General features: G+C 39.2%; 1 protein-coding gene across 7 annotated transcripts in view; it reads left to right on the plus strand.

Moving 5' to 3' along the window:
- The window catches only part of PBRM1 (polybromo 1), a 67,239-nt gene that overhangs the window by 27,866 nt on the left and 22,073 nt on the right, over nt 1–17,300 (plus strand). For 5 of the 7 annotated variants that reach the window (XM_048487947.1, XM_048487943.1, XM_048487949.1 and 2 more), the window contains 9 exons: nt 3,280–3,556; nt 5,800–5,905; nt 7,794–8,436; nt 10,323–10,534; nt 12,446–12,631; nt 14,022–14,179; nt 14,954–15,220; nt 15,841–15,986; nt 16,167–16,324. In XM_048487947.1, coding sequence (XP_048343904.1) covers nt 3,280–3,556; nt 5,800–5,905; nt 7,794–8,436; nt 10,323–10,534; nt 12,446–12,631; nt 14,022–14,179; nt 14,954–15,220; nt 15,841–15,986; nt 16,167–16,324 — 2,153 coding nt within the window. The remainder of the gene's footprint in view (nt 1–3,279; nt 3,557–5,799; nt 5,906–7,793; nt 8,437–10,322; nt 10,535–12,445; nt 12,632–14,021; nt 14,180–14,953; nt 15,221–15,840; nt 15,987–16,166; nt 16,325–17,300) is intronic. The other 2 variants (XM_048487945.1, XM_048487950.1) reach the window with 1 other exon arrangement.

Consider the following 17,300-nt stretch of genomic DNA (forward strand, 5'->3'; position numbering starts at 1 on the left):
TTTTGGGGAAAAAACAAGGCAAAAGGATGTTGAGTCTTTTCTCTGTCCCCTGTTAGAATTTCACCATGTTCTCCTCGCAATGACCCTATCATATCCTTTTTCTTCCTTTTGCTACAGACATAACTAAAAATCCCTTTTTATTGTTTTTAACACCTCTCACAAGTCTGAGCTCACTGTGAGCTTTAGCTTTTCTGACTTTCTCCCTACATGTCTTGACTTATTTGAATTCTTCTTGAGTAATTTTACCCCTTTTCCATTTCTTGTACATGTCCCTTTTATATCTGAGCTCACTTGAGAGTTCTTTAGACATCTATCCTGGTTTCTTTAGACACCTCCCATTTTTTCTCATCATTGGAACTTTTAAAATTGTGCCTTCAAGATCTCACTTAAGAAACTCCAATTCATCTTGTACTCCCTTTTCCTCTAGTATTCTTAACCACGGAATTACACCCAGTCGTTTCTTAAGTTTACTGAAATCAGCTTTCTTAAAGTCTAGGATGCGTGTCCGACTAGACTTGGCATCCCCTTTCCATTGTATAACAAACTCCAGGAGAACATGGTCACTCCCACCTAAGACTTCTACCCCATTAATCAGGTTATCATTGTTGGTTAGGAGCAGATCTAAAATAGCTGATCCCCTTCTTGCCTTGTCCACCTTCTGGACCATAAAATTGTCTGCAAAGAAAGTGAGGAAATCGTTGGAACATGTAGTCTTTCAGCGTTTGGCTCCCAGCAAATATCTGGATAATTGAAATCTCCCATTACTACTATTTATCTTCTTTGTGAAAGTTTGGTCATTTGCTCCAGGAAGGCATCATCCAACTGTTCAATCTGGCTTGGGGATCTGTAATAGACCCCCACAATGAAGGCACTGTGGTTTTTCTCCCGCTTAATTTTTACCCAGATGCTCTCAACTGGGTAACCAGGATTTAACTCATGGAACTGCTCACAGGTGTAATTATCCCTGACATATAGTGCTACTCCTTTGCCTTTCCTAGTTGATCTATTTCTCTAGAATAGGTTGTACCCCTCAATACATTCCAGTCATGAGATTCATCCCACCAGGTTTTAGTGACTCCTATTATATCGTTATTATGCCACATTAAGAGTTCCAGTTCATCCTGTTTATTACCCATGCTTTGTGCATTAGTATAGAGACATCTGAGGCTTTGGTTCATGTCCTGTGGGTGCTTATTTAAGGTTTTATCCCCCTCACTGCTGGATTTTTGAACTATTCACTCAGTTCTCTCTGTAACCTTCAGCCTATTCTCTTTAGTACTTGGTGAACTCCTTTTCACTTGAATATTATTTCCCTCCCCCATTTCATTCCGTTTAAAGCCCTCCTGATAAGATTTGTCAATCATCTAGCAAAAATGCTCTTCCCTACAGCTGTGAAGAGTAACCCATCCCTTTCCAGAATCCCTCTTCATGAAACCACAGACCATGGTCCAAGAAGCCAAAACTGGTCCAGGAAGCTGAACTGTTGTGTTATTTTATTGGTTTTTAAATAATTTATAAATTGACTGTTTTATTGTAACTTGCTATGTTTTATTTGTACGCTGCCCTGAGCACTTTCGGGACTGGGCGGCCTAAAAGTCCAATAAAAATAATAAAGTGTTCCTGGCGGCACCACCCGCGAAGCTAGTTATTCCCCTCCACTTCTTGCCCTTTCAGTTTGCAGAATTCTGGGTGTAATAAGGAAGACTTTCCAACTTTTCTCTTTCAGTCAGAATGCTGTGGGAAAAAAATCCCACAGCATTAGAACCCATATGTTTTTTCTCTGAAATTACAAGCCTTGCTTCATAAAATTACAAGCCTTTCTTTAAACCTTGTTTCATAAAGAGAATTTCAAATGTAGACAGTATGCCAGAGACTGCTCACTTTCTGTTCTGGCTTCCATGGTTCAACTCTAATACATGCCTAATAATAATAATAATTTATTTATTTGATTTCTAAACCGCCCTCCCCCTAGGGGCTCAGGGTGGTGAACAACAATGATAAAAACAGCTTAAAACGTAACATAAAACTGATTAGCAGCAATAAAACCCGGAACCGTACAGCGTTAGATGGCGTTCCACCCTCCACCCTCCCTACCATTATGCCCATGAGAGGCCAGATGAAATGGCAGCGATGTATTTAGCCAGGCTGGCCAAATGCCTGGCGGAACAGGTCCGTCTTACAGGCCCTGCGGAAACTCTGCAGGTCCTGCAGGGCCCTGATCTCCCTTGGAAGCCTGTTCCAACAGGTGGGGGGCAGCCTGATAGCTTTAGGGCCAGGGATCACCAGGAGGTCCTCCTCCGATGAACGGAGGGGCCTAACGGGGCGATATGGGGAGAGGCGGTCTCGTAGGTATATAATAACAATAACGATGACGATGATGATGATGGAGAATCTAACCAGCAAAAAAATGCTATTTCCTACATATCTGTGGATAATACTGTAGAAAAATGAATGTGACTTCTTGAATTACCACATCTACTGTCTATATAATAGTGAGATACCTGGGTTATATATTAAAAATGGTTTTGCAGGTGTATCTTTCAAAGGATTATAGAACTGCTTGTCTGAAAAAGTTTATATTTCAGAACCCTTTGCCATAAAAAGTAAGAGAGACTTTTCATGAAAGGTACTTTTACTACCATTTCTTTGACCTCTGGCCTTTATTAGCTTGTTTGTTTTTTACAGTAGTCATTATAACCTGTCTGAACAGAATTGTCTTTTTAAAGTGTTAATCTTCACAGTAGTACTTTCGGTTTGTAGGCACCAGACGTATAATCATCAAAAGAAATATTAATTGTACCTCACTAGCTATGGAGTAAGATAATATTTTCTCAGAATCAAGGAAGAACATACCACAGAAACTGCAATTTGGTGCCACCTTATCAGATCAGTGGGCTATCTTGAAACAGGCTCCCCAACTCAGCCTTCTTATAAAGTGTTAAACTTCCATGTAGGATTTTTATTACTGTGAAATGTATATATTCTGTTCTACGTGATGCTTATGGCAGCATCCAGTTATCTTTGCGTGATAGTGAAGACATGTTTACTATAAAGGAAAGTATTTTTGTTGAACATTTAAGATTGCAAATCTTAGCAGACCAGGTGCTCGGGAGCAGCAGCAGCAGAAGGCCATTGCTTTCACATCCTGCATGAGAGTTCCCACGGCACCTGGTGGGCCACTGCGAGTAGCAGAGTGCTGGACTAGATGGACTCTGGTCTGATCCGGCAGGCTTATTATTATTTTCTTAACTACTGTTTTTTATTCTTCAATTCTAACAGCAAAAAAAACATAAAGAAGCAGCGAATGAAAATTTTATACAATGTTGTTCTTGAGGCACGTGAGCCAGGCACTGGCCGAAGGCTGTGTGAGCTGTTTATGGTGAAACCTTCAAAAAAAGACTATCCAGATTATTACAAAATCATCTTGGAACCAATGGATTTAAAGATTATAGAGCATAACATCCGCAGTGACAAGTACTCCGGGGAAGAGGGAATGATAGAAGATATGAGACTAATGTTTCGAAATGCAAGGCATTATAATGAAGAAGGCTCACAGGTACATACTGTGGAACAACTGAGCTAGAATTCTGTAGTTGTCACTCCTGCTTTCTTTCGCTTATGCATGTCATTATAGAAAATTTATAGCGGGTATCTAAAGAGGGAGCCAATGCCATTCATTTATGGCAGTTGGTGTATATGCTAAGTGTTTAAATTTTCAATGTATGCATCTATACTTGTGGAAAAGCACCCCTGCCCCAGGAAACAGTCTCCTGGATACATTTGTATACGTTTTTATAGTCTGCCTCTTACGATTACAAAATTCAACAGTGCAGTAGGAACTGTATAAGGATTACCAAGCTATAAAACAGTAGGAACTGTATAAGGAACAGTAGGAACTGTATAAGTAGGAACTGTATAAGGATTACCAAGCTATAAAACAGCACAACAGGAACAGTTTAAACGTGACATACCTGCATAAACTGGATGACCGACATTAGAAAACAATGCAGTAAATCCAGAAGTGAATATGATAAGCAATGCCATAAGCTATAGCCCTCATCCTTTTACTAAAGCATCCTCCTGAACAGTTCCAACTTTAGTACAATCCTATCCTTGATACAAATCGCAAATTTTATTTTTAAAAAAATGCAGTCTTCTTCTTGTCTACTCTAGTGGGTTTGCAGACTTCTTTTGTGGATAGCTTGCCAGGTCCCTGTTGTAAGAAAGCAGCACAGAAGCACTAGCGAATTAACATTTTATGATGAAGACTACTAGTACTAGGCCCTTAGTCTCACTTCAAATTTCAGTGTGCCACAAGTAACTACTTTCTTCCTTGTCTTGAAGCTCTACAGTTATTTCTTGCAGATATATCCTAAGATACCTAATAGTTTGCAGACATCTTTTTCATCTGCGGGGAAGAATATTTTGGAATTCCTGTATTAGTATATTATTGGTTTCTTTCCTAATGGATCTATTTGTGGGGAAGTCTGCATTATCACAAAACTGTGATTTGTACCTAGTTTGCAGATAATTCCTAGAGAATATTATATCTACATATACACTTGGCTTTGCTGAGAATTGTAAAGAGAAGAGTTTTTTTCCCAGCTGTATGTTGGATAGTCCACTATTATGGATACAGATATGGGGACCTCCATCAGTACAATGTCAAAAATATTGGCTAGATGGTAAATATTAGGAAGGTGAAGTCAAGTGAGTCTGATGTAAAAGAAAAGAACATTATATCTGGCTCATGGCCAGGTTCAAGTAGGCCATGAAATTGGAATTCTGGGTGTGCTACGAGACTTTTCTTCTTCCCCCTATATAACCCTTTATGATGCCCAGAAAGCTTCCCCTTTGGAACAGGATTCAGTACAGGGGAAGGGAACATAGCAGGAGTGAATATTATCACCTCCCACATGGTCATATGAACATACTTTCCACATTCACCTGAGAGGGCATGTTTCTTTTTCTCCTAAAGCCATTTCAAAGAAGTACAAAGGGGAGAGTGGACTTTACCTTTGGGCTGCCAGTTCCTTTGCTGTAACCTGAGTAACGGTTCCTAGATTTCAGAATCCTGATCCAAAGTTTCATGCATGAGCTCCTGTGTACCTTGTGACACCCCTTTCTGCACAAAGGCAATCTATTCTTCTTCCTCACTGCTGTTGTGGAAGCTTAGAGGTTGCCCTGCCATTAATAAGAACATAAAACAGCCATGCTAGGTCAGACCAAAGACCCATTAAGTCCAGCATTTTGCTCCCACAGTGGCCAACCAGCTGCCTCTAGGAAACCCACACGCAAGATGACCACAAAAGTGTCCTTTACCTGTGCTCCCCAACAACTGAAATAAAGAGGCTTTTGGTACTGGAAGGGAGTAGACATCGCTCATGACTAGCAGCCATTGATAACCCCATCTCCCGTAAATTTGTCTACTCCCCTTTTAAAGCATTCAAAATTGGTGGCAATCACCACATCCTGTAGCGGGTATGTGCTGTGTTCCTTTTGTCTGTCCTGCATCTCCTGCCCTTTGGTTTCAGTGGATGACTCTGGGTTCTTGTTTTATGGGAAAGAGAGCTTCTTTCTCTCTCCACTCCAGGCATAATTTTTTAAGCTTTGATCATGTCTCTCTTTTCTCACTGTTTTTCTATGCTGATCAGCCCTAGACATTTTAACTGATCCTCATGAGTAGGAACAGGGAAGCCCATAACTGCTGTTTGTGTTGGAGCAGGCCAACAGAGTTGCAACTGGAGGGCTTAGAAGAAAAGTGAACTCTTTTTTTCTAAACATTTTGATGATTAATAGGTATACAATGATGCCCATATCCTGGAGAAGATTCTTAAAGAAAAAAGAAAAGAGTTGGGACCTCTGATTGAAGACGAGGAGGTTGCTTCCCCAAAACTGAAATTAAGTAAGGAACTTTTGTGAAATTCAACGCTTCATAAATGCTGATTTGAAATATAGGATGGTAAATAAATGGTGGTGTTATTGAGTAGTTAGCAACATTTCAGCCACACTTGGAATTCATTTATCAAAATAGTCATAAACTTTGTTGATTTTTTTAAAGGGAAGATCTTGAACAAAAAGCGAGAATAATTGAGCATTTCTAATGAATGATAAAAAGAGTCTTCCTCAGTACCAAAAGTTATATTGAAATCAATGAACTAGTCTTCTGGAACATGAAAAATGGTAGCAGCCTAAAATATTGACAGGCTGAGGGAATAGAGCACGAGAAGCTAAAATACATTTTCTGTTTTGACTTCTTACATAAATGTCCCTCAGCCCTCTTGGTCTCCTTCCCAGTTTCCAGATTGGAACAGAGTTGGAGATGAGGGGCACAAGATTTCTTAGGCTTAAGCAGAAAGTGTTGTAGAAATACCCAGATTTTTTTTAATAACCCAAAGAGTAGCTGAGCAGTAGCTCTTAGTATGGGTTGAATCTTGTAGTCTGTTAGTGGAAGGCACTAATGGAGATCTTTCCCTTGTTCTGCTTTCTCTAGCTATCATTATAACTGTGGAAAAGTTCATTTCCAGAGTTGTAGGACTCCTGGACTAATACTCTCAGAGATCAGGAGCAGGCTAAACGGGGGTGGGGGTGGGGAATTGCTCTGTCCTCCCTGTTCTGTCAGGATACCTCTGCTATAGCAGGAGACTGCCTCTTCCTCAGTACAGCCCTGACCCTCCCATAGCCTGGGAATAATCTTTCCTGGAATTGGAAATGACTGTGGGTAGTGGGAGGAAAACAAGAGAACAATCCTCAGGTGTTTCACCGATGGATTAGTGTTCGCCAGAGTTATTCTGTGCATTGATAGCAACTAGGAAGCTGTGCCTGCATAATGCCATCATAGATCCTTATGTTGATTGTTTTAGTAGTGCAATTATTTATTCTTGCTTCTGTATCCTTTCATCATCTTTGCTTAAAATGAGGTTTCAAAGGGCAATGAACTAAAAGTTTCTGATATTTTGTATATTGTGAATTGTGGAGCAAAACATAGTTAACGACAGTTGGCTTGCAGTGGAAATCCTTTACTTTCATCAATGTCCCCCTTCAGTCCCTTGTACCACATCCTACCCTGTTCTGAAGAACATTTCAGGGGGAGGGGTGCAGCAGGAAAGAGAATCCCTCTCTCTGTGTTCAGAAATCAAGCCAATAAGTGGGGAATCCCCAGATAGGAAAGGCTATGCACTGCGAAAATTGTAAACCAGTACTGACATAAGTTGTTGGACTTTGTAGGCCCTATTTTGGATCATCTAATCTTATTTTCTGAGATCTGGAAAGGGATTTAACATAGTAATAGAAATGAAGGTTGTTAATGTTTGGGCTGTCTTCATTGTAACTCTTGGCCATGAACTGGTGGCTCCAGACTGCCTACAGACCTCTGCATTCAGGATTTCTTTCCTATGGACTGGGCAATGTGCTATATATACACACACACACACACTTAGTAGAGAGTTTGTACATGTAAAAAGAACAATTCCCTTTGTTAAACCCCTGTGCATATGACATTTTTAGGGAATGTGTGTTTTGATTCTAACATGAGGAATCTTTCTCTTTAAATTCAATAGACATTTTGGTTGACTTTTACAATGAATTTGTCCCATTTTCTTAGCTAATGTGTAACGCAACAGGCTGAGAAAGCATGTACATATTATGACCAGAGAGTGTTCTATGAATCACCTTACTTGGACATCATGTTCCATCACGTACTCAAGTTAGTACTTGAATAAATGAAGTCACAATGGGTTTATAGTTTGCAAAAGTCTGACTACCTTGATTAATTGCTTTTTTCCTTCATTTAGGTAGAAAAACTGGTATATCTCCTAAAAAATCAAAATACATGACTCCCATGCAACAGAAACTTAATGAGGTATATGAAGCAGTGAAGAACTATACAGATAAGAGAGGTAGAAGGCTCAGTGCCATTTTTCTGAGACTTCCGTCTCGGTCAGAGCTTCCTGACTATTACCTGACCATTAAAAAGCCAGTTGATATGGAGAAGATCAGAAGTCATATGATGGCCAATAAGTACCAGGACATTGATGCCATGGTTGAAGATTTTGTAATGATGTTCAATAACGCCTGCACTTACAATGAACCAGAATCCTTGATTTACAAAGATGCCCTGGTTCTGCATAAAGTTTTGCTTGAGACCAGAAGGGACATAGAAGGCGATGAAGATTCCCATGTCCCCAATGTGACATTATTGATCCAGGAACTTATACATAATCTTTTCGTCTCTGTCATGAGTCATCAAGATGATGAGGGCAGGTGCTATAGTGACTCCCTAGCTGAAATTCCTGCTGTTGATCCTAGTTTCCCTAGTAAAGCACCCCTGACTTTTGATATAATACGGAAAAATGTTGAAAATAACCGGTACAGAAGATTGGACCTCTTCCAAGAACATATGTTTGAAGTGCTGGAGCGAGCAAGGAGGATGAATCGGTAAGTAACACCTTTCCTTTATCCACCTCTGTCTTCGTCATTTGCCTTGCAAAAGCAGAGGTGATGTTGCTTCATAGTGCTGTGATTTGGGATTGAAAAATTCAGTTCAGGGCCACCAGCTTTAAGAAACAAAACATTTCAAAAAGAAACAATGTTCTGAAAAGCTTCATTTGGAATTCTTAGCAATGTGCCACAGTGCAGACCTCACAGAGTATCTGCCTCCAATCTCTACTAGAGTTTTTACCCGTTGCTTTTCTTCTAATATTCGAGGGACCAGAGGCAGCACTTGGGGTCTGTATTTAATCCTGGATCTTAAGCGTATTTATTTTTAAACCATCTGAAGTATTATTATTAGCAGTATTTCATATTGAAGAGCAATATGTTTTAGGGCTTAGCTGAACAAGATACGGATGAGCAATGAAACAATGTTCAGCATTTTCCTTCTTGGTAAATAGCAGCCGCAGTAAGGATCTGGTTTGATTCAGGATTGTGGCACGAGGGGAAAGTGGGGAATTTATTATAATGCCGCTGTACCTTTTCAGATGCTTCAAACACAAATGATTGAAGAATTCACTTGAATTTTTTTTTACTTTTTTCTTTAAAATGCACAAAAACCCTGCTTGCCTATGGTCTTTTAATCTTCTGCTGCTCAAGTTTATAGGGAAAACAGTTCTTCAGTTTTTACAGGAAAATAAGGAAATTAAAGTTCCGTATGACAGTTCCAGTTTACAAATGGGATCAGTGGCTTCCTGTTAGTAGTCGATAACATGTTAAGTAATCACAGTTAAGGAGGCAGAAATAAAGCACAGACCCTATCTGAGCCTAGGAATCACTTGAAGGCCTGAACCTCTTCTTACCTGTCAGATGTAGTAATTTAAATCCAGTGTCGTTGCTGGAAAGCACATCTCTGCCCTCCTCCACTCATTTGTTAAGATAACCAGGAGCAGGGGTCTCAGCCATTTTCCTCCTAGCTCGGGATATGAAAAACCACACTTCCTTATTGACTAAAAAAAACCCACCTAGGCAACAGTTTTCATAATTCTGTCATGAAGAAGTTCCAACACTGACAGGGTGACACAATTTTTTCACATCTTTGCCTGTCTGAAGGAGAGCATAGAAAAACATCTTGTCTTAAGAAGCAACTGGCTACATATATAATGGTTCTGGATTTCCTGAGGAAAAATATTCAGTTAGTTAGGTGAATACTTCTACTGCTCTTTTCACACAAAACCTATATGTGTCGTGACTTTGCTTTTATTGGCTGGTTGCTGTTCATCACTCAACATGAATTCTACAAAGCATCTGGAGAAGAAAGTGCAATTAGTCATCTTCACTGAGTGCTAATATCACATGGGCTGTGATCGTATTGACGAGGTGATGTACCCACTCTAGCATTCAGGTTGATGTGCCAGCCCTGTAAGTGCTGAACCAGGCCTAAGACTTGCTGTACTAGCAAATAAGCCTTTTTTTTTCACTCACATACCCCTTGGCAACTCATTTCCCTAAAATTGTGCCCCCATATTAGTAAGCACATTATGTAATTTTTTTTTTGCATACCCCAAAATTCTCTGGTGCATACCCCAGGAAATACACGTGCCCAGTTTGGGAACCACTGTTATAGATAACTCAGTGCACACAGGCAGAATTGGGTTGTTAAAAGGTAAGGTTAGAGTGGCTTATTTGATACTTGGAAAGTAACTTGTGACTCAAACGAAGAGTTCATTTTCTATTTTTAGATCACTGTAAGTAATGTCAGTCCTGACCCCTCCTTTGATTACAGTAATTCATGATAAAACTAATTACGGTGACATTTTCAGAGCAAGTGGGTAAACTCATTCTTAGCCTGCTGTTGACATCCTTTCATTGGTGAATTGGTTTCCTTTAAGGACTGATTCTGAGATTTACGAGGATGCAGTAGAACTACAGATGTTCTTTATCAAAATCCGTGATGAACTCTGCAAGAATGGGGAGATCCTGTTATCACCAGCCCTCAGCTACACCACTAAACATCTTCATAATGATGTGGAAAAAGAGAAGAAGGAAAAACTCCCAAAAGAAATGGAGGAAGACAAACTGAAAAGGGAAGAGGAGAAGAGAGGTAACAAGGCGATTAATTTAGCTATACATTATCATTATGCATTATGCCTCTGAATAGTTACTGAAATAAGAAGATATGTTGACCTTTGGTGTTACTAGTATTACTTAAGAAGATGGCTACTGTTTTTTGTGACCAAATGATTTGGATAGTTGCATGATCCAGAAAGGTGTGTTCAAAAGACTTTTTTGGCACAATCTCTGGCAGCAAGCCAGAATTTTAAAAATCAAAATACTAATGGATTTTAAGTGTGGGAGCAGCAATAACAAACCACAGTACCTACTAGAACCCTTATTTGAAATTAACTGGGCTCTACTCTTGAAATAAACTGGACCCTGCTCCTGTACGAACAGAAAGCAGCTATAGAATATATATCTTCCCCTATAACCTCAATCCACACCACTGCTCCAAAAGGTTAAGGGGCCCTTGGCAGCAGTATGGAATTCAGTATGTAGGGGAAGCATCAGAAATCGGTCCCCTCTTGTACAAGATCAGTTAGATTTGGATCTAGTAGCTCCTCAGAGACCCAAGAAGAGTTTTAGGACATAAGCTTTCGAGAGTCAAGGGTCCCTTTGTCAGACACAGTACTTCGTCAGACATGGCCTATTGTGTCTGACAAAAGGAGATTTGACTCTCAAAAGCTGACAGTCTAAAACTCCTGTCAGTATCTGAGGGGCTACTGGACTCAGGTCTCACTGCTGTACTGTAGACAGACACAGCTGCCCTCCAGAACTCTTTTAAACAAGCTCTCATGACTGGAATAAGAGCTTGAAAAAGGAGGGAGGCAATTTTTGCTGATTTTCCCCATATCCCACTTTGTTTTCAAGACTTCCTTGGCCTTCTAGAGCAGCTAGGTAGGGATGGGGAGAAGCCATTGTCAGTTTGTAGGATCCAACCATTGCTAGGGAAAATAGGAGTAGTTCATTAAACTTTACCAATGGTGGTGATTGGATACAGTATAGTAATTAACTGAGGCATTGTCATTCATACCAATTATGAAAGGTCATCTTTCATTCTTTAATAGGATGCCTCTATGCTCAGGTACCCTCTTTGCATTATTGATCAAAATATGAAATCATGAGTTCACACATGATTATCGTAACAGACTTTCCCATACTAAAACAAATATATGAGTGATTGCATTTGCATAAAGGATGAAATACAAAGGAATAGATTAACCTTGTGCAGGAGGAGAGACTAATGTAGTCAACCAGTTGTTTGCGGGAATGTTAGTTTTTTGAAGATTTGATCAGAATTGGACAGGCAGTCAGTCTTTATTATGGTCATAGACCAGCATAACTCGTGAACAACAAATGCATACTAACAATCCAGTGTCTTTAATACTGATTTTGAATCTGAAAGTCTAAAGTCTGATTCAAACACGTGGTGGAGCCATAAGACATCATCCATTACTTATGCAATTTTCAGTTTACCAATAGGTACTTCATAACCATTACTGAACCTCACCCCTGCATTGCGACTTGAGTACTCGAACAGCTAGCCCACGTTACTGGTTAATAGCAGTTCTTGGCCACAGCAAATTTGCTAGTGTTGGTGGATAACTTTGTTTACAGTGAGTGCATATCTTGAGGTTCTGTCTGCATTTCTCTGTGCCATTTTAAATACGCGACCAATTTCACCCTGATTTTTCTTTTATTTTTCTTTGGAGGCTGACATTCAGCCACTTCAGTGCCCACTACCAACTCCCTATAAGCTATGCCTTCCTGCTGCCTTGTACAACGAACCATGGGTTGGGGATATCTCTTTATTTAACTAGAGCTAGGAATGGTCAAAAGGAAAATCTGTTCTTTGTGAGAAAAGTCCTTAATGTGTTCAATAACGAGGCATATGGAATCTGGGGTCTTTAAACTAACCTTCAGTCATTTCAAATGTTTCCTTTTATGTTGCAATAAGAAGCTGAAAAGAGTGAAGATTCTTCAGGAGGATCCACACTGTCTAGTTTACACAGGACCTACAGCCAAGACTGCAGCTTTAAGAACAGCATGTATCATGTTGGAGATTATGTATATGTGGAACCTGCGGAAGCCAATTTGCAACCTCATATAGTCTGTATTGAACGGTTGTGGGAAGATTCAGCTGGTAAGGAAACTACTCTTTTAAGAACAATTTCTACCAAACAAAGGGTGTTATTTGGTTGCAGAAAAGTGCCCAAATGAAGTGGATTCAGGGAAGTTCTGCCCGCATTCTGCTTGGGCAGTGCAGCCCAGCTTCCTTTTTCCTGCTGCAATCGCTTATCCCCAAGGCGAACAGATTCTTGTTGTGGACTTTGGAGTATGGCTTGGGGGTGTGCTGTGAGAGCTGCGTTTGGGGTGAGGAATCATAGATGTGGGACTCCTTCCCCCTGCTTGTAGAAAGCACTGTTGTTCACATAAGAGCTCTTTGGATCCCAACCCAATAGCTGAATAATTGACCTTTTATAGCTGTCTGCCCTACTGATCCCAGTTATTGATAGTGCAAGAGAGAGCTGTCTGTGATTATACAAACTCTACCACAAAGATTCTCTGATAGTTTGATGGCTTTCTGGAACTATTCAGTTGAGATTCTTTTAGCAAGAATGTCTAAATGTGCTGTCTACTAATAAGAATGCATGAAAATATAATCAAAGAATTATTTTAGGACACAATAAAGCAAAAATACTGAGAAGTTCTAATATATTTATGGCTGACAAGAACACCAAAAATGCCACTGTTTCCTGTTTGTTAAATACTGGCTATAGTGCTTTCACAGAACTGCAGTTTCATGTGGTATAATGCTATTCTCCCTCCCTCTAACACTATGGTTGCTCTTATGATTCTTGGACATCTTTTCCTTGAAATACCACAAATATTAATTATGTTTGCTTGCCCAACCCAACCCAACCCACCCCACTCCATCCCATCTTAGTTGTTTTATTGTGTCAATTGTTTACGTTAATGTGAACATAATTTCTCTGGGAAGCTACATATCCCAGTTGTGTAAAATTGCAGCTTAAACAGCCATCCTTTCAGTGTGGTAGAGAGCCAGGGTGGTGTAGTGGTTAGAGCAGGTGGATTCTAATCTGGAGAACCAGGTTTGATTCCCCACTCCTCCACCTGAGTGGCAGAAGCTTATGAGGTGAACCAGATGTGTTTCTGCTCTCCTACATTCCTACTGGGTGACCTTGGGCTAGTCACAATTCTTCAGAACTCTCTCAGTCCCACCTACTTCACAACGTGTCTGTTGTGGGAATAGGAAGGGAAAGGAGCTTGTAAGTCCCCTTGAGTCTCCTTACAGGACAGAAAGGTGGGATATAAATCCAAACTCTTCTTCTTCCTCCTCCTCCTCCTTGTGGATTTGGGCTTTTCAGACATACCGCTACAAATATTCCTCTGACATTTTGTACTTTCCTGCTGTACAAACCTTTAGGCACCACCCAATGTAACTTCATGTACAACACGGGAAGATCCTAAAATTACTTTTATCTTCATTATAATTGTTTTTCTTTTTTAAGGAGAAAAATGGTTATATGGCTGTTGGTTTTACCGACCAAATGAAACATTCCATCTCGCTACCCGGAAGTTTTTGGAGAAGGAAGTTTTCAAGAGTGACTACTACAACAAAATTCCCGTGAATAAAATTCTAGGCAAATGTGTGGTCATGTTTGTTAAGGTAAGATGAAGTTTTATATATGATATTTTATATTGTTCACCGCCCTGAGCCCTTCGGGGATAGGGCGGTATATTAAATCCAAAATAATAATAATAATAATAATAATAAGAAGAAGAAGAAGAAGAAGAGGAAGAGGAAGAGGAAGAGGAAGAAGAAGGACGGTTACATTGAGAACTGCATGTATTGTACATTTTCCTGGTATGCCTGGATGAAAAAAATCATGCTAGTAATATTTATTGTAGTAAAGTTAATATTTATTTTTTCTTTATATTTTGTTACACTTTTCTTAATTATAATTATGCAGTGATGTAGTCATAAAAGTCACTAGCTATTGATACATTTTTGCTTCCTTTAATATTAGTCATTCCATGCATTGGACCTCAAGATTTGCAGGGTGGGGGGAGGGTTGAAAAGTCCCCAGTTATTTCTTTCCCTTTGGAACCTGGGTTTTGTGACCTTCATATAATAACTATTATGATATGATTCTGTGAGCAGCCTTCTCCCTGCTCTTGTGTCAGTTTTGGCTGTAAGGCACTGGATGAACGCTTGTCAGGGATTGTTTGGGCTGATCCTGAACTGAGCAGGAAGTTGGAGTAGATGGCTTGTATGGGCCCTTTCCAGCTCTATGAGTCTATGAAATCCTAAACATAACTAGAGGACTGTAATCATCGCGATTAGATACTGTTTCCCCAAATATCAGGGAAAAAATGTTGGTTTATTAATGGTATGTTCCTTAATTTGTCATCCAATTAATACTTGCTTTCCATTAAACAGGAGTATTTTAAGCTGTGTCCAGAAACTTTCAGGGATGAAGATGTCTACGTTTGTGAATCACGTTATTCTGCAAAGACGAAATCTTTTAAGAAAATAAAATTATGGACTATGCCAATAAGTTCTGTACGGTTTGTCCCTCGAGATGTGCCCTTGCCTGTGGTTCGGGTTGCATCCGTCTTTGCTAACACAGACAAAGTTGATGAAGAAAAACATACTGAAACGTTAGAGGAAAACAAAGTGGGAGACCATGTCCTTAGCCTTGAAAAGGTAAAAAGGTTAAAGGGGGGCTGTCTGTTAAAATGAAACTGTGGGATGAAAATGCTTTGACTTTTGGTCTTATCTTTAGATAGGTGGCTTAATCAGATTACCTATTAAACTTCCTTATCAGTGAGAAGGTTAGTATATCAATGACTATGGGCAGCAACTTTCCATGGTCTTAAGCAGAGTCCTTTAATTTCAGCTGGCCCTTGATCTGTTTGACTGGAGATACTGAGGGTTGGACTTAGGACCTTCCACGTGCAAAGCAGATATTTAGAATGTAGAATCACGTAATATTCTACCACTGACCCACAACCTTTCATTAAATTTAGAAAATTGACTGTGGATGCTGCTCTGTGTTTCAAAAAGAGATAGCTGTAGTTTAGATAGGGATACTTGAGATTGATACCTCTTTGTATATGAATATGTTGTTGCATAGTTGAGGGTTGCAAATCGATTTCTAAACTTAACAGATGAGGAATGTTTTATACACAGTGGAATTCTCATATAATGGCAATCCCAACTCTCAGAGCTTTTGCATGTCTTTGGATTATGGACTCAAGTACCATATTTTTTTCTCTGTTGATTGCTTAGCTTTTCCCACCTCTTAAATTTATATTTCTGTGTAGGATAAAGAAGATGTTCCAGTAGAAATGCCTAATGGAGAACCTGGCTGTCATTATTATGAACAACTTTGTTACAATGATATGTGGCTGAAAGTTGGGGATTGTGTATTCATAAAATCACATGGCTTAGTTCGACCGAGAGTTGGCCGGTATGCATGTCTTTTATTTAATTGCTTGCAGGAAAATTGTAAAACTTAACTTTGGTTCAGGATACATGTTCAAAAGCAAAAAAAATGGATTCAACTATCATAGAACCATTCATCTATTAAAATTTGTTGTAAGAGCTTGTCATGATACTTTAAAAGAATTACTTGTCTGTGTTTTTTCAGAATAGAAAAAATGTGGGTGAGAGATGGAGCTGCATATTTCTTTGGGCCAATCTTTATACATCCGGAAGAAACTGAACATGAGCCAACTAAAATGTTTTATAAGAAGGAAGTTTTTTTGAGTAATCTAGAAGAGAGTTGTCCCATGACTTGCATTTTGGGTAATTGAAGACTTTAGCTGACATAAGTGCTTTAAAATGTACAGTTAAAATATCCAGTCTATTAAATTCTTATGCTGTGTTTTGGGAAGGAGATGTTTGATCTTGTGTTTGTGATTGTAAAAATGGAGTGTCTGCTGCAAAGTTCAGTTTGTTATGATCTGTTGGAAAATGTGGAAAATCTTAAAAGTTTTTTTAAGCATAACTTTCATTCTTCTGATCAGAAAGTAGTTTGAATGACTATAGATTTCCTCATCCAGAGTTATTTATCATGTAGTATTTTGTATCACAGAGGATATAACAGTTAAATTAACTTGAATGCTACTCTGATACAAAATTTACCTTGGACCATCCTTAATAGCTACTCTTGTCAGGCAAGGTAAATTTTAATGAACAAATTAGTCTTGAATAAGCATGCTTACTTTTTAATGGTTTTGAACTATTTAAAATGAATTTCTAAATATATTTGAAATATAATAAAACATTACCCTCAGAGAAAGGCCTATTTTTATTATGATCCAGCAGTGGAATTCCTGTGTGCAGCAAATGAGGAATTTCTTTATTAAAGTGGGTATCTACCTTTCCCCCATTCAAGAATGCTTGAAGAGACTTATAAGACAGCATGTGCCAAAAAAGGCACCGGACAAAAATAATGAAAAAAAAGTAATATAACAGAAACCAGCAGACTGTAGTTTTCATTACTTTTAAAATAATTATAAGGCAAACACTTAAGCATCCATCAGAGGTTTTCCTAAACAGTGCTGCTTTGCAGTGCATCTTGGATCATGCCAAAGTGCTTCGGGAGTTTGCTCCACAGGAACAGTGCTGTTGCCAAAATTGCTCATGAAAGGAGCATCTACATCATGACACTCATCCACTTTCCACTGAATCTGATGGATATACCTGGTGAAACGCAATGTGCAGGCTGTTTAGAATGGGTAGAATACAGGCTGTTTGGAACATGTTATGATAGAGCCGT

Source organism: Sphaerodactylus townsendi, linkage group LG03, assembly GCF_021028975.2.
Source record: "Sphaerodactylus townsendi isolate TG3544 linkage group LG03, MPM_Stown_v2.3, whole genome shotgun sequence".
Classification (NCBI taxonomy): Eukaryota; Metazoa; Chordata; class Lepidosauria; order Squamata; family Sphaerodactylidae; genus Sphaerodactylus; species Sphaerodactylus townsendi.